Source organism: Chanos chanos, chromosome 16 (genome assembly GCF_902362185.1).
Source record: "Chanos chanos chromosome 16, fChaCha1.1, whole genome shotgun sequence".
NCBI classification, from domain to species: Eukaryota; Metazoa; Chordata; class Actinopteri; order Gonorynchiformes; family Chanidae; genus Chanos; species Chanos chanos.
Window position 1 is genome coordinate 11,075,453 of NC_044510.1, and position 15,223 is coordinate 11,090,675.

Genomic DNA, 15,223 nt, shown 5'->3' on the forward strand with positions numbered 1-15,223 from the left:
TACTTTATTGTCCAGTTGAACAGGTTGGGTCCTCATTTTTGGTTAACAGAGGGTAATGTATAATAAAGATATTTTCGGAAATTGCAAACATGTTAGTACTACAAATTCCATGCAGGAGACAACAGGCGAAATTCCATTCCATTAAAGGTCTTAGGCCTTTAAAAATACCTAATGATGTGCCCGTGAAAAATTATTAAAAGTAGATTATGTCTTCATTACATCATTGACCTTAGGTGTTATCTATGACGCATCTGTAGCGGACTGATATTGCTAAGAGACAATCCTGAAACACCACGGACTTCAATATCAAACCATAAGTTTTCTGTGACGCTGCTAGTGGATTGAAATGGGCACAGATATTAACGAATATTAAATATACCTATATAGTATAGTATTAACAACATCTCGCTACAGGGTAGCATTATTAGTTAATTCATTTCATACCATGGTGCAACTCAACGTTATCTCAAATTGGATATGACTTAGAATAAATCATCAGAATTGGAATGGAATCTTCAAGTCATTTCAAATATCAATTAAACATGAGGGTCTGGTGTGGTGGTTAGATCAGACTCTTGAATTAAACTGCCCTGCAAGGGGAGGAGCTTGCCCATGAACCCCAGTCTCTATTGGGCCCCCTCGTATGAAGCAGCTCGCGAAGGCTTAGCTGGATGGAAGGCCAATTGAAAGCGATCGTTTTGTCTTAGCCAAAACATGTTCCAGCGATGTCATGCTCCGAAAGGTCTATTTTCACCTCGTCCGCGGTTAACTCTTTCATGAATCGCGGTTCACGAGAGACCTCCTGCGTCGCCTATGAAGGGACACACAGTGACCAAAACAACCAAGTCCAAAATAGCCGGGCCACCGGGGCGGACTCACAGGCACCGTTGACTATGAACCAGCACCAGCACTCACAGGAGGCCGTGGAGCTGCCACGCCATCAGTTTCACCAGGGAATAACGAACTGGGAAGAACCACACTTGAGCGCAGTTCGAGTTCCGCAGGTCAGCGCGTGTCCCGTCAGTGCATCGGGTCGACAAGACGACTCCTCCTATTTCATCATGGACTCGGACAAGCACTCCAAGTCGCTTCCAGACATCCCAACCTTCAGGAGACTCATGACGGAAATGGGCTCCATGAATGGTGATACAAGTCCATACCCCGGCTATTTCCGCCCAGAGCCATCCACTTACACTGGGCTTAAACTATATGAGTACAGCGGCACGGACATGTCCTCGGTCAGCCCAACGCTCGCGTCCCCCTCACAATGTCGCCAGTTGTACAACTTGAGCTTCTCTGCACCGCTCTGCTCAGAGTCTGAGAGCAAACCTGTTAACGATAACCGAGTGCTCGATATCACCGAATGTTCGAGCCAGCGGAGCGATGGCAGCAACAGCAACAGCAGTGTCACAGCGCTGAATAACATTCAAAACAACAGAGAAGAAACAGACACATGTTCACAACACGACAAATCCCTTACAGATCTTTCCGAAGGCGATAAAACTCGCAGACCGGAGACGAGAGGTGGGTAAACAGCCTAAAGTAGAGAGAGCTAAACGTTGGACAAAACACGATCACCGGTGACCAAAACAAGATACTTCTTCTTTTTTTTTTTTTTTTTTTTTTTACAAAGGCTATTAGGAGGAAGAGCGAGGCAAACACAAAGGGCTCCAGGGTCGAAATTATTTTATTGCTCAGAATATCCTCCGCTAGTCTAAATTGCACTCCATTTTACAATGCACTTCTTAGAACTTCAAAACAGCGGAAGGCTCCTTTGTCAGCTGGGAGCCGTAGAGTGAGCCAGGTGTGCAATTGCTCAAGGATATTGTTTTATGTAGGATATAGGCTGTAATACGAATGACCTTAAATGAAATCCTAACAAATACAGGCTTCTGTTCAGGCAGGCCTTGTTTTAGTGACTGACAGAGTATTTTGTTAATTCAGTGCCTCGGTGTATTCAAATATTCATTAAAAAAATGCTGGTTGGAAATAATGTAATCCATGTCCGTGACGTCACAGACTTTTTGAGCTCAAGCAAAACCATTGCTCCACATTCCAGAGATACCTTGGCAATGATTTTTGCAAATACTAACCAGGCCCATTTATATGGGCTCTCTTATATATTACCTTGCCTTGCAAACATCAAACAGACATTTTATGTCGTTCTTATTTCTAAACAGGTCCCCACGTGCGTTTTCCTGGATGAATAAGACATTTTTAGCTGCCTGAAATATACTTAAACAGGAAACATATAACTAAATGTAATGAATAGTATTAACCAATGATATGAAAAAAATAGAATAAAATGAACGTACCAGTGTACTGCACAAAGTAATAATTTTTTACCAAAGCATGGTATTGGGTTTAACCTTGCGCTAAGTTTTCCGTATTCTCAAAACAGAAAGTGAGAAACAGGTGTCGGACTGATATCAGCATAATAGTATTTAATGTCTTCAGTTCATGAATGGTTGATAATTTGGTGATTGGTTTTCTAAACTGAATAAGAACCACACGAGTAAATTGCACGTGCGGTCTGAATGTATACGAAAAAAGTTTAATCACAAAAGGCTTTGTTGCTTTCATAACATTATGTAGTTGTTTTTTGTAGGAATGCTGAAATTTTACGGCAGTTTATTATATTATTTCCGATATTGCTATGCAATCTTGCTGCAGCAGCACAGATGAAGGTGTCCGCTACTGTTTTGCTTATTTGCATTCGCGCACAATATTGTAGTTACTGCTTATTCTAAACAAGTGCTATTCAGTGCCCCTCAGTGCCAGCACAGGACAGTACATTAAAATATCAGTTGTTCAGTTGAAATATTGTTGAATTCTAGACATATTCTGAACAAATACAGTGGCCTAAAAGATTAATGGGCCAATCTCTTTAGGACTATTTCAGTGTATTGAAGTATTGTAATTCAATCCAGAGGTATTCACAGCTGTCAGTTTTGTATGCATATAAGCTATCTCTCCGAACGCACGCGTGCACACACACACACACACACACACACACACACATACACACTCACACACACACATACACCCACAGAGAGACAGAGAGAGAGAGAGAGAAAGAGAGAGAGAGAGAGAGATCTCAAATGGTAAACTGCATGAACCATAAGACGTAAAGCATTTAATATTTTCTTTTTCAGTCGGCGGCGTGACGGTAGAAAATGCTGCAAGCGGATGGTTGTCGGCGAAAGCAGGGAGGAAGAAGCGATGCCCTTACACTAAGCATCAAACTCTTGAGTTGGAGAAGGAATTCCTGTTCAACATGTACCTGACTCGCGAGCGCCGCCTCGAGATAAGCCGTAGTGTCAATCTGACTGACCGTCAAGTCAAAATCTGGTTCCAGAATCGACGGATGAAAATGAAAAAAATGACAAGAGAACACAGGACGAGGGACCCTGGCAACCATTTTTCTATTTGACTTTTAAGTACAGAAGAGGTCCTCAAACATTATACGCACAATTGAAGAGATAAGTGTATCTCAACGCTAACGAGATGGTACAATGGCCCTTCTCAACAAAATGTTTTGGCAACAAGTCATTCGCATTGGAGTATGTGGATAGAACAGAATCTGCATGAAATGGATTGACTGATTCGATGGAAACAAAATAGCTAGTACTTTGCATGAAGATGTCCATATTTTTTCCACACAGAATGAAGACACCTCTTTGGTTGTCGATATTGCCTCGCAACACTTTACATAGGCTACGAGCACTTTATACCACCCTGGGAAGTTAAGTATATTAGTTGTATTGTCTTTTTGAGGTATTAACGTCATATTATAGCCATGTGGCGTGGCCATGCCCGTCAGATTGCGTACTACCATCGGTTGAAGACTATTGTTTACAGTGTGAGTATTCAAAACAATCCTCAAATCTATTTATCAGAAGAACTTTTTAATTTATTTCAGGGAGCAGCAAGTCACATGCAATTCTATAAGCCAGAGAGAAACAATGTACTCATGAGCACATATCAAGAGCTAGCACAAAAGCAACCAAATATACAAGTCAGTGTACAGGTTTCTGAAACAGTGATTGTTAATCCAACAAATTCCATCTTCTCCTGCAGTATGGCACTAAAATTTCACATCGCAGCATGACTGAATGTATTTCGATGTTACTGTCGTTGAACTTAGTCTTCTTTGTGTTTTTCAGATCGGTGAATTTAAATAAAAGACTACGTTTTCAGTGGTAATGAAAATATTCTCGAATCTTTAAACCATAACCGTGGCCTTATTTTTTTTTTGTATTTATTTTTTACTGACAAAAGCCTCCGGACAGCGAACCGCTGTCGCTTCCACAAATAAGGGAGAGGCAAGTTAAATTGAACAGTATCTTACATGAATTTCACGCAGGCTGAAACAAAACAGCAATACACGCATTAATTAGGCCTACATGAGAAATTCTTGTCTAAAAGAAGAAAACATGTCGGGGATATCAGAAAGTATCCACAGTGGCAACTTAATAGTTATTGATCACAACAATTAAACATGTGTTGTTTGTACAGCAACTGATTCTGAAATATTTTGTTATGATATTTCTAATGACAGCATTTCGTAGCTTTAATCCAAAATTGGCTCTTGTAAGTTAACAGTGCTGTGTTTGAATTCTGTTACATCAAATCAAAAGAACAGGCTGTTGATAGTTATTCAAAATATATAATCTAAGAAAGGAAAACTATGGACGTTTATGCAAATCTTTCACAGACTAAAACTCCAACAAACTCACACAAAGCTTATTCAAAATAAGCCTTGCTATATATGTTCTCTGATGGATTTGTTCTGCTTCTTGAATGCGACGATGTTGAAACAGAATGCTTGAAGTTCAAAAGCTAAGTTGCTCCATCCCTCCATTTTAGAAAACAATACATCCCATCCTTTCCTCGCGCAACTCTAGAATCTAGTACTTGAATGGTGGATGGCAGTCAAATCTCAGTTTATAGTGCCAGTATTTTGCGGCCGCCGTGCAGAAAAACCTGAGAACTGGAGTATTACATCTTTTGGTGGAACGGAACGTGAAAACGTCTCTTTTCTGAACGGGTGAAAGATTTTATCCAAGTATGGGCCCTGGATGATGCGCGAAATGTTGCTTGGCGAACTTGACACGCATATCTGCTGTATTAATGGTCTGATATTGTCCTGTGCAGCCGAACTCTCGTCTAAATAGTTTGAAGATTTAGAAATAGGCCTAATGCAAAACATGTGCGAATACCACTTCCTCACGCACTAAATCCAGCTGCTTCCCTTATTCTGAGCACGAACCTGTGCAGGCTATGTGCTAGGAACCGCCATGTTGAGAGAAAACAGGATTTTGAACGTCACTGGCCAGCCCGGGCCTCTTCTTCTTTTGAATAGAGGGGCAATCGACTCGCCTTTTATTGCGGTGCGCCTGAAGAAGTCAAAGGACCGGATGTACTTAAATTGTTTTACACCGGCCAAAGTGTTACGCATGAAATACCATCATGGAAATATTTCGGATACCTACACATATTCTCATTAGCGTGTTCATCAAACAGTACAGTGAATCGTAATATCACGGTTGTTTAATATTTGAGGTCCTATTCTCTCTCTGGCAAGAAAAAACACCACTTTCTGTTCTCAGCTGAGCTTAGCAATAGTATAAGATACAAAATAGCGTGCGTTCAGTTTCTCTGATTTTGAGAGTAAGTCTCATGGCAAGCATCCAAAGTCTTGCCCTTTGAAAAGGAGAGTTAAGCTGGTGTGTGATTTAGGTAGTTTCAAGTTGTTGGGCGGGACGTTTAATATCACAGGAACCTGAAACTGCCTGAATTACTCCAGTGAAATCTCACCAACGTCAATGCGCAATGAACTGGAGCAAGAAAAAAGAAGAAGAATATTTTTTCGCTTTTGTCTCAAAATCATATCATATTTTATTTCCCCTCTCATCAGTGTCTCGGTTAAGTTCCAGATGGTCAACCTGTTAAGCACAGCACAACAGTGTTCTTCGGACATAGAAATAACGTTCCTTTGCGATTATCAGTTTATTTACAAACATAACACATTTAAAGACGAACAGAGCACATAGCAGTAGTAAATCGCCATATGTAAACTCCGGTATTGAACTTTTCTTCTTTTTTTCCCCCCACATCGGCTTGTTTTACTTTGCGCCGACGTGTAGGCAAATATTACGGGAGGCCTATTTTATAGCACATTAACTTTTAACAATTTCAGTAAATTCCCACGTCGACATTATAACAAATCCATCTGACGATGAGTGCTCTGGGTTTTTTTTTTTTCGTCTGAACTGTACAGGGCTGAACATTTTCAGGCTAGTGTTTCGATAAAACTAAGAGTGTATGTAATAGTTTGGTTATGTTTACGATGCATGTAAAACTTTCACTCCTCAGGTTTCTTGCACTTTGGAGTCTAACACATTTGTATCTAACAAAATACGCAGGCCTTGTTTTGTTTTTGGGATAATTCTGACAGGAAGAGTAGGCTATAATCGAAGTTCAGTTTGAATAAAAATGAACCGAACTGAGCTGAACTGAACTGATATGAACTGATGCCTAATTTAAATGGTCGGGTTCCACTCTAACTAAAGTGTGTGTGTCTGTGTTCCTGTGTGCGTGTGTTTGTGTCTGTGTGTATGTGCATGTGTCTGTGTGCCTGTATGTGCATATGTGTATATCTGCATGTACACGAGTTCGTTTTGGTGTGTGGGTGCATAGGTGTTTCTATGTGTGTGTAAATAGTTTGTCTTTACTAGTGTTGCATGCACTTATCAGTACGTGTTATTGAAATTTGCCCCAGCGGATTTCATTAACCCTTTTTATGCGAAGTAGTGTCATGTGAAACTTCACATTTGTCTCCCATACATATTGTAAATTGCTGTAACAGAATCATTCCAGTTTTGTCATTTCACATATCGATTGTCTCATTTATAACAAATAAAGTTTTGTTTGTTACGACATTTTGTTTGTCTCTGTCTCAGACGGTTTGAGATGCTCATCGAATCATGTTTGACGTCACCCATTCAACAAACTCTCGAGGACCTATTTACAATGTTCCCTAGCTTTATCGAGGTAATGATAAAATTAAATAAATTTATATCTAGTGTTCTCAAAGAAATCATGTGATACAGGCATATATGGTGTAGCATGCTCAGGCAAACATGCGTTATGTCAAAATTAGAGGAAATGAACTGCTATATTAATTCATTGGGTAAAACACCCTTGGAGAGGGTCTATGAACCTATATTTGTCCCAAAACAGTATTTTCTGTATTTGCTGACTTGAAAAATACATATTACAATACATATTACAAACGTAGACTATACATAAATTGGCTAATATAAACTAAGTAAGTCAGGGAAGGCAATAAATAAATGTCTAGCTTGCATACAGAGATATATGTAGCGCGCAGACACACACACACACACACACACACACACACACACACATATACTCACACACACACACAGAGAGAGAGAGAGAGAGAGAGAGAGAGAGAGAGAGAGAGAGAGAGAGAGAGAGAAACTTCTGTCTTTTGTTGTCGTTTACTTATCGCGTGTATTGCAATTCATGTATATATTATCACGATGAGACGTATGAACAGTGAACAGTTATCTCTGTGTGAGAGCACACTGCTTTCAAATCAAGTTTCGACTCACACACTGTCCGCAAGCGTCAGTGTCACACTAACAGCCAGGTCGTAGCCTACTTTCTGTTTTATATTTTACTTATTTTTTGTTTGTTTTTTTTTTTCACTTTGTGCACATTGGTTTATTTGACACCACAAGGATTATTCCATTAGCCTAGCCATATTCTTACGTTAAAATATCAAAATGACGTACAAAAAATTAGGCCTACTTGTACTGTGTGCCATTATTAATTCACTGTCAACCACACACTAATGATGCTGACAGCATACAACGCATTACAACACCTTGTACATGACTGTGTGATCAAACAGACTACGAAGACAGCTCCAGGGACTGACTTTGCATATTCAGTGGTTCGTTTAGTGACAGAAACAGCAGTAAGAGCAGCAAACTCAATCAAATTGTAATTATTTAGATACGCGCCACCACATCGGCAAGAGTGATGAATGTCGACCACATGAAAATGACAATAAAGTTTGAAAAATGTAACTTACTTTAAGCTGCCGTTGGAATAATTGAACAATAGAATGAATATACTATGCGACAGGTAGGCCTATTTATTAGGATTAGCAAACCTGGAATAATGCAATTAATGAACCTACACAGCAGTTGCATAGTCCTGAGACTTGTTGGGGAGGTCTATACTGTTGAGAGACCAGATCCTCCCTGTAAAATTATAAGATACGTTGTCGATTTAATGTTGAGCAAAAAGTAGAACATATTTTTGTGAAACATGTGAGCCCTTAGTCGTTACGCATATATACGTAAACTCAATTACCAGTTTGATAGAGGACAAAAAAACGCATTTAAAGTAAAATTAAATGAGCGCATTGCTAATATTTTGCAGGATAGTCTCATTCTGGTAAGACGTTGTAAAGTATGGCTTATAAGACTGTTGACATGTTCAACGGAGTAAGTATATGATCCCCAAGCACCGGATAAACAAAGGAGCCAGACAAATTCAAGGGAAAAAATATACATGAAAATCCTCGGCCGAATGTCTACTGACAAACTGTATCACTTTTAACTAAAACAGAACTAAACTAAAATAGAACAACAAAAACTTTACAGTTTCAAGCATTATTGAGTTTGTTGAAAATATTAATAGTTTGATAGATGGAATGATTTTGGCAAAATTTGGTAAAGTGATATTATTATTTGCTAAATCATACGACAAATTTCCTCCCTTTGGTATTTTAAAACTGTTACGGAGACATTTATATAGCAATATAGTATAACACCTGTCCGATAATACAAAAACAATGGAAGAGTAGGTTTATGTCTAGGTTTGGCGGTGGGGGTCAAAAAGAATGTCAGCTGTTCATGCATTCATTCGACTTTAGAACCGTCACACACTCATAAGTCGTTGTCGGCCGAGGAGGATGATTGCAGAATAACTGTTATACAAAGAGAGCTACATCAGGCTGAATTCAATTGTCATACTGATATTTTTTTCAAATAATTGTATTGCATATGTGTATATGTGGAAGGGGTGTGTTCAGTCTCTTCCATGTTTTTTTTTTTTTTTTTTTTTTTTTTTTTTTTTTTACATTTTTGTGGTTTTGAAGAATGTCTTGCACAGTTTATTGCTCAAATGTGTCCCATTATGCAATTGGCACTGTTTGCACATGGCTACGGGTGTGGTTCGTAAAATTATCACCAAGGCAGCTACAAACGGGGCGCTTTGCAGGCTAACTCAAAACTCGTACAAACCAGCATGCAGAGGACCTTATACTAGGTTTATTAGAATTACATACAAACAGTGATGCTACGACGACTAGAATATCTGTAACAAAGCACTCGTCAGATCCAACAAGAGTTGATCAACTAATCCATTCGAAAATTACGTAAGTTCATGTTCCATACCATTGTGTAGCTCCCTAAAAGTTAACAAGATCGACTCCGAATACAAGTTGTCCAGCCGTTGATGTGCAATCCCTTCTTAACGCGAGGCGTTCCAAAGGCAGGAAAGTGAAAGCTAAGGCCACGGCACCGCTCTGATGTGCCAAGTAATTCACAATAGGCAGAGAAACCGCTCAGAAATATATTTAGCCATCCTTTAGTCATGGCTTAGGCGTCATCCAATGAATTTTCACGATTAGTGAAGTGATATTGTCTTAAGTATTTTAATACACCAACTGAGATTCATTTCTGTAATGTTTACTTTTCGTGTGTGAGTGAGAAGTGAGCACGTTTTCAACAGGGAGAGGAATGCTACTGCGGAGTCGATTATGGTCCTCGCCACAGGCAATATATCAGGTCTATAAAAATCAAAGCTGCCTGATGTAGTATTTTATTATAGTATTAAACGACCAAAAAAGTTCAAGTACTTTCTTCCATAAATATGAGGAGATTGTCGCGCTGTAGTGTTTAATACCCTCGTTAGGAAAAATTACTGTTAATTTCCCAATAAAGCACTATTTAACCTCGACGGCCCTGAAAGGGAACAGACTACACGACACTCCCAGAAAATAAACAAAGGATGACGATGAAACATTTCAAATGAAGATTATGACAGAATACATGCGTGTTAAGGAGGACAAAATAAACTTGACAGTGCAGTGATTGTGTCTTCATTTGTGTTTCGATTGTCCTTCGGAATCCTTATCTTTTACTTTAGCATAAGGCATGGTAACGTGGGACTTCCTCATACTCCACATTGATGGGATTTTTGGGGAAGCATCCATAATTTTGCGAAGAAAATACAATAGTAATAATAATTCTCTCACTTATTTGTTGTCCATAGGATATGTATTTTTATGCATTTTCAAAGAGCTGCATGATTTAAGTGGATATTTCCCCGACAGCTTGTAGATATCCCAGGATATATGGACACACTCCCATTTTGCATATTGCATAAACAAGACAATTTATTTAGAGGGGAAAATATGGAGAGCGCAAGAGGAGGAGAGCTACGCGCAGCCCCTTGGCGGATTGATTTACGCCCTATTGACGCTTTATCAGGCTCGCGAAAAAAGTCTGACCAATCATTTCGCTCGGAGTGCACTCCATAGCTGGCCGGTCCTACTTTGTTGGCGAACGAATTGAGAGGAGTAGCGTGAAGAGGGGAAAAACAGGTTTATCTTAAATGTTTTCCCTTTATTGAACCGTGCGTTGTATAATGTCCGACAATGTCCATTTCTGGAACTCTAAGCAACTACTATGTCGACTCCATCATAAGTCATGAGAGCGAGGATCCGAACGCTGCCCGGTTCTCCAATGTGCAGTACTCCAACTCTAGGCAGCCGGGACCTGGCGAGCATCCTGAATACCCCTCTTGTAGCTTCCAGCCCAAACCTCCTGTGTTCAGCTCGTCCTGGAGCCCGTTTAGTTCCCATGCATCCAACGGTTTATCGGCGGTTTACCATCCCTACATCCCGACCCAGCCTGTGCCTTCCACGGACACCCGATATCTTCGCACTTGGTTGGACTGCACACCGAGAGCTGAGTCAATCCCCGGCCAGGGACAGGTCAAGATGGAGCCGTTGCTGGGACACCTCGGGGAACCTCCAAAACTCGGGGGGCAACACGAGTATATTTTGGAGTCCTCCTCAGCACGGGAGATGAATTCCAGCCAGGGCACCGGGTTCGACGACAATAAGGACATTTGCGAAGGTAGCGAGGACAAAGAGGGGCCAGATCAAAGTAAGTTATAAAACGCGGAAGTGAACAGTCTGTAAAGCGTTTAATGCTGTCATAAAACGCGAACAAAGCGATGGAGCGCCTGAACCATTCCTCACATCCAAGTTAGCCCATGCAGGGTGGACGGCCGTGTATGTTTGCATTGAGGGTACATAAATAAGGAATTCTAGCTAGTCAGTCAGAAGATATATTTGATTTCAATATTTTTGGTACTTTCTCGTAACGTCTTTTTTTAACTGCATGAACATAAAACTTTGAAGCACTAACATACATCAATGGTGCTCTGAGTGTAGCCTTTTTATATTTGGGAGTTGTGTGAGTTTTGCCATAGTTAACGAGTGCGTGTGTGCATGCGTGTTAGAGGTCGGTTGTTCTCGCTCCGCTGCATTTTAATACATTATTTTCAGCAGCTCGTTTTGGTATATCTGTGAGTTAATATTAACGTGCCAGATTTATCTAATATGCTAGTACGCCTTGCAAAGCAATCATACTCTCTATCATGTAACGTGTTTCTGTAGACGTCTTAGGGAAAACTTTCCTCCACTCAGTGTTATTACTGAAAGATGTTAGCTGTCAACGAAGGTTATTTGGAGTTTTCCAGGGGAGTGAGGTTTTATAAAAGAAATAACATGCCATGCATCGTTTGGTAAGAATTACGATTGTGGAAAGACTTAGTAGGCTATATATATCGCATGTTCTAACGCTGTAGACCAGGGTTCCCTTAAATTGTCATAGTTGGCTCCCACTTCCCTGCAAATGGGTGCTGTTGACTAGCATAGTCGTCTGTCTGGACAAGGACTGGATATTAGTTTGTAGCTTTGACCGTTTCGAAGTCCTCCCGATGTTCGCGGTTAGGCGTGGGAGAGCAGGGTAGAGCCGGATAAGGACAAAAAGGGAGCTTTCTACCCCCAGAATCAAAAGAGACTTATGGTGTGAGGGACGGATGATTCATCGGGCTGGACCGGACTGGTACTTATTCATGGGTGCTCCTCCGCAGAAAGAGCCGTGTAGGAAAAACAAGAGATTTAGTTTGCTCGTATACAAATGGTGTTCTGAGATGTTCCATAAAAAGTACTTTCATTTTTAATCGGTGGGGTCGGTATCTTGACAGATGGCTATTTTCGATTTGAACGAACCGGCGTGGAAACGAACATTGATTTTAATCCACGCAATGGGCTCAGGCTACATGGACTCTAATGGGGGTGCGCAACAGAAATCCCCTTTGTGTTGCCCTGGGCGGCATTCCAGTATAAACTGTAGTATGAGGCAATGAAGTTGGGAATTACACGTCTCGCTTTGTGCTCTCGGCGGCCCGTGAGAGGAAAAAAGTTATTGCCCTAGAAGTTTATTAAGTTATAAGAGGAGACAACATCCCCATTAATTGTTGTATGTGGGCTCTCTGGGACATGCGCCGCAAAAAAATGAAAAAGATAAAATACGATGCAATCCAAACGTGGGGAAATGCAATAACACGCCTTCTAAAATGAGAGCCCAATTTCTTGAAAACATTACGGTGAAATTGCCATGAGACGTTGTCATAAATGGGATTGCGGGCTTTGTATGACATGTTGGACCTCTAGATTTCCAGTTCACATGATTTCCTTCTTATGGTACATCCTGACCCTCTTAGAGCAGCATTGTTAGCGATCATGTCACGGAACTGCCTCCTAAGTATCAAGGTGGTACACCCTTTTTAGACGTGTCCGCGAGGCCGGGATGGCTTTACAGGCACATCCATCATTCTCGGTAGGCATCTTCCCTTTCATGATAAAAATAGAATTGCGTCATAAGATTTAGGATATAGGAGACAGTTCATGTAGGATTAAAGTGCGTGTCTCCGGGCGGGAGGCGATAGAGTTTCCACGCAAAGAAGAGATATGACCACAGTCAGTGCGCCATAATGGAGGCCTACCGCTCTCTTTCTGACTCTCTCTTTCTCAACTCGCTTGTATTCAATAACCTAAGTACTGGCCTCCAGAAAAACAAGTCCAAGTTATTTGGCCATTTTGACTAGCGTGGCATTAGCTGACAAGAAGAAAGTTAATTCGCAAGTCTATCTGAAGAGCAAAGCGTGCTCATGTACTGGAGGTAATGCACTTTAGCATGGGGCCTAGGCTGCTCCATGCCTTTAGATGTGTGACGTTTTTTTTCCCACGATCACATTAATAAGAGTTGCCTTCACAATTTCGCAGATAACGGTGTTTGTTCGAGCCAACACAAAATGCAAACTCTCGATATGTTTCATCCCAAAGGCAATTCAGTGGAAAATAGTTGACCTCCCATCTGCATTCCCGAGGAAGCCACAGTGGGAGAAGAAGCCTCCACAGAGAAGCACTTGAGCCATAGTTCTCCCCGCATTTCTCCCTAAAAAGGAGATAATATCCTATCACAAGCAACCACATTGTAGAACGCATTCCAATATGGTAAACTTCTGGTGGTCGATGAACGCTTTTAGAATTTGATTGCGCTGAGGATTTTTTTTACAGGCTAAAATGAATATCTGTCATGAGTGCATGTTGTGTTGTCTAATTACATACACATGGGCTCTTCTTTAAGCCATAATTAGGAAGTCGCGACAGGGGAGAAATTCATAGTTTTGCATTAAGTGAATCCAGTTGCACATCAACTGGAGTTTGAATGCCACTATTCTTATTTTGGGTCAACATGCACATCAGACCCCAAGGGTACAGGCCATCACTTAATTAAGCCGGAAAAAATACTAGTGGTGATATGAGCGAATTCATTTAAGACAAATTTTGGCTCACAACCAATGTTTACATAAGGCTGCACATTTCTAGATAAGTATTGGAACATGCAGAGATGGAAAGCCTGGTGACTGTGGATCCCAGAATAATGCCCAAGCTATATAGGCTACATGTAACTTGGATAATTCATTTTATTATTGCTTTGGAGAGATTGTGCACGAACACGTTTGATTAAATCAGTCGACGAAATCACTTAAGTAATCATGTTCTCAGAATAGTCAGCCTAACAACGTCGATTTAGGCCTTGAATCTGCGGATTTAGGCCTTGAACCATGTAAGTACGTTTGTCAACGCCGAGCAATAAACGGTGAAGCAGTCTTACTAACTTCAGACAAATGAATACTTGGAGTTGTGTACAATAACTTATTTTCTAAATCTTTCTATTTTTTTTATTGTCGTTTGCAGACGACCCGTCAGCCAACTGGTTGCACGCTCGTTCGTCCCGGAAGAAGCGATGCCCTTACACGAAATACCAAACCCTGGAGCTCGAAAAAGAGTTCCTCTTCAACATGTACCTCACGCGGGACCGGCGCCACGAGGTTGCGCGCTTGCTGAACTTGACGGAGCGACAAGTCAAAATATGGTTCCAAAACCGACGGATGAAAATGAAGAAAATGAATAAGGACCAACTTAAGGAGTAAGGGTGGGGTTGTTTCTGCTCGACCGAAACCGCCTTTCTCTCAGAGTCTGCTGACTTTTGGACAATGATGAAATGAGTGGTTGTGTTTGGGTTTTCTGTATTAAAATACATCAATAAGTACACACGTCTATTCCTAAGCTGCAGACCAATTGATAGTACCTAAAGGTGATCGGAAAGAAGGAGATGAAGGGATGAAGAAAGAGGGAATTTTTATGTAAATCCCGACTCTAACACTACCTTCATTACTTTTTATTGCCCGACGCACGGCACAAACGTCTCGTCTGGAGGGACACGGAGGCGTTGAAATGTCAGTTTCATGTGGTCATTAATAAATAAGACGAATGGTCAGTGTTTGCTATATATATTAGATATCCTCACATGGTCCTGTGTTTATTTTACAAATTGTTTTACCATTCCTTTTTAACGAAAATCCCGTTGTGATGTTCTGTAACCGTAGCTACACAATGAAATGAAAGAGAATTGTTACTTATTTAAATTTAAATGTAGTGGTTGTATTTAAATTATGTCTCCCTCATTAGTTA

The 15,223-nt window shown here is 40.7% G+C and overlaps 2 protein-coding genes across 2 annotated transcripts; both read left to right on the forward strand.

Moving 5' to 3' along the window:
* The first annotated feature begins 725 nt into the window (after positions 1–725).
* hoxb10a (homeobox B10a) lies at positions 726–3,433 on the forward strand. Its single transcript, XM_030793252.1, has 2 exons — positions 726–1,524; positions 3,156–3,433. Exons 1-2 carry the CDS (start codon positions 726–728, stop codon positions 3,431–3,433), a joined length of 1,077 nt encoding a protein of 358 aa, XP_030649112.1.
* Positions 3,434–10,765: 7,332 nt separating this feature from the next.
* hoxb9a (homeobox B9a) lies at positions 10,766–14,682 on the forward strand. The gene is made up of 2 exons (XM_030793504.1): positions 10,766–11,279; positions 14,447–14,682. The coding sequence occupies exons 1-2, from the start codon at positions 10,766–10,768 to the stop codon at positions 14,680–14,682; spliced, it is 750 nt and encodes a 249-aa protein (XP_030649364.1).
* The last annotated feature ends 541 nt before the right edge of the window (positions 14,683–15,223 follow it).

What these genes read in the sequence shown, in the direction of transcription:
- hoxb10a (XM_030793252.1), top strand. Translation starts at nt 726, where the DNA reads ATGTCATGCTCCGAAAGGTCTATTTTCACCTCGTCCGCGGTTAACTCT. An exon ending in TCGCAGACCGGAGACGAGAG is followed by an intron (nt 1,525 to 3,155) that starts GTGGGTAAACAG and finishes TTTCTTTTTCAG; the next exon opens with TCGGCGGCGTGACGGTAGAA.
- hoxb9a (XM_030793504.1), top strand. Translation starts at nt 10,766, where the DNA reads ATGTCCATTTCTGGAACTCTAAGCAACTACTATGTCGACTCCATCATA. An exon ending in CAAAGAGGGGCCAGATCAAA is followed by an intron (nt 11,280 to 14,446) that starts GTAAGTTATAAA and finishes TGTCGTTTGCAG; the next exon opens with ACGACCCGTCAGCCAACTGG.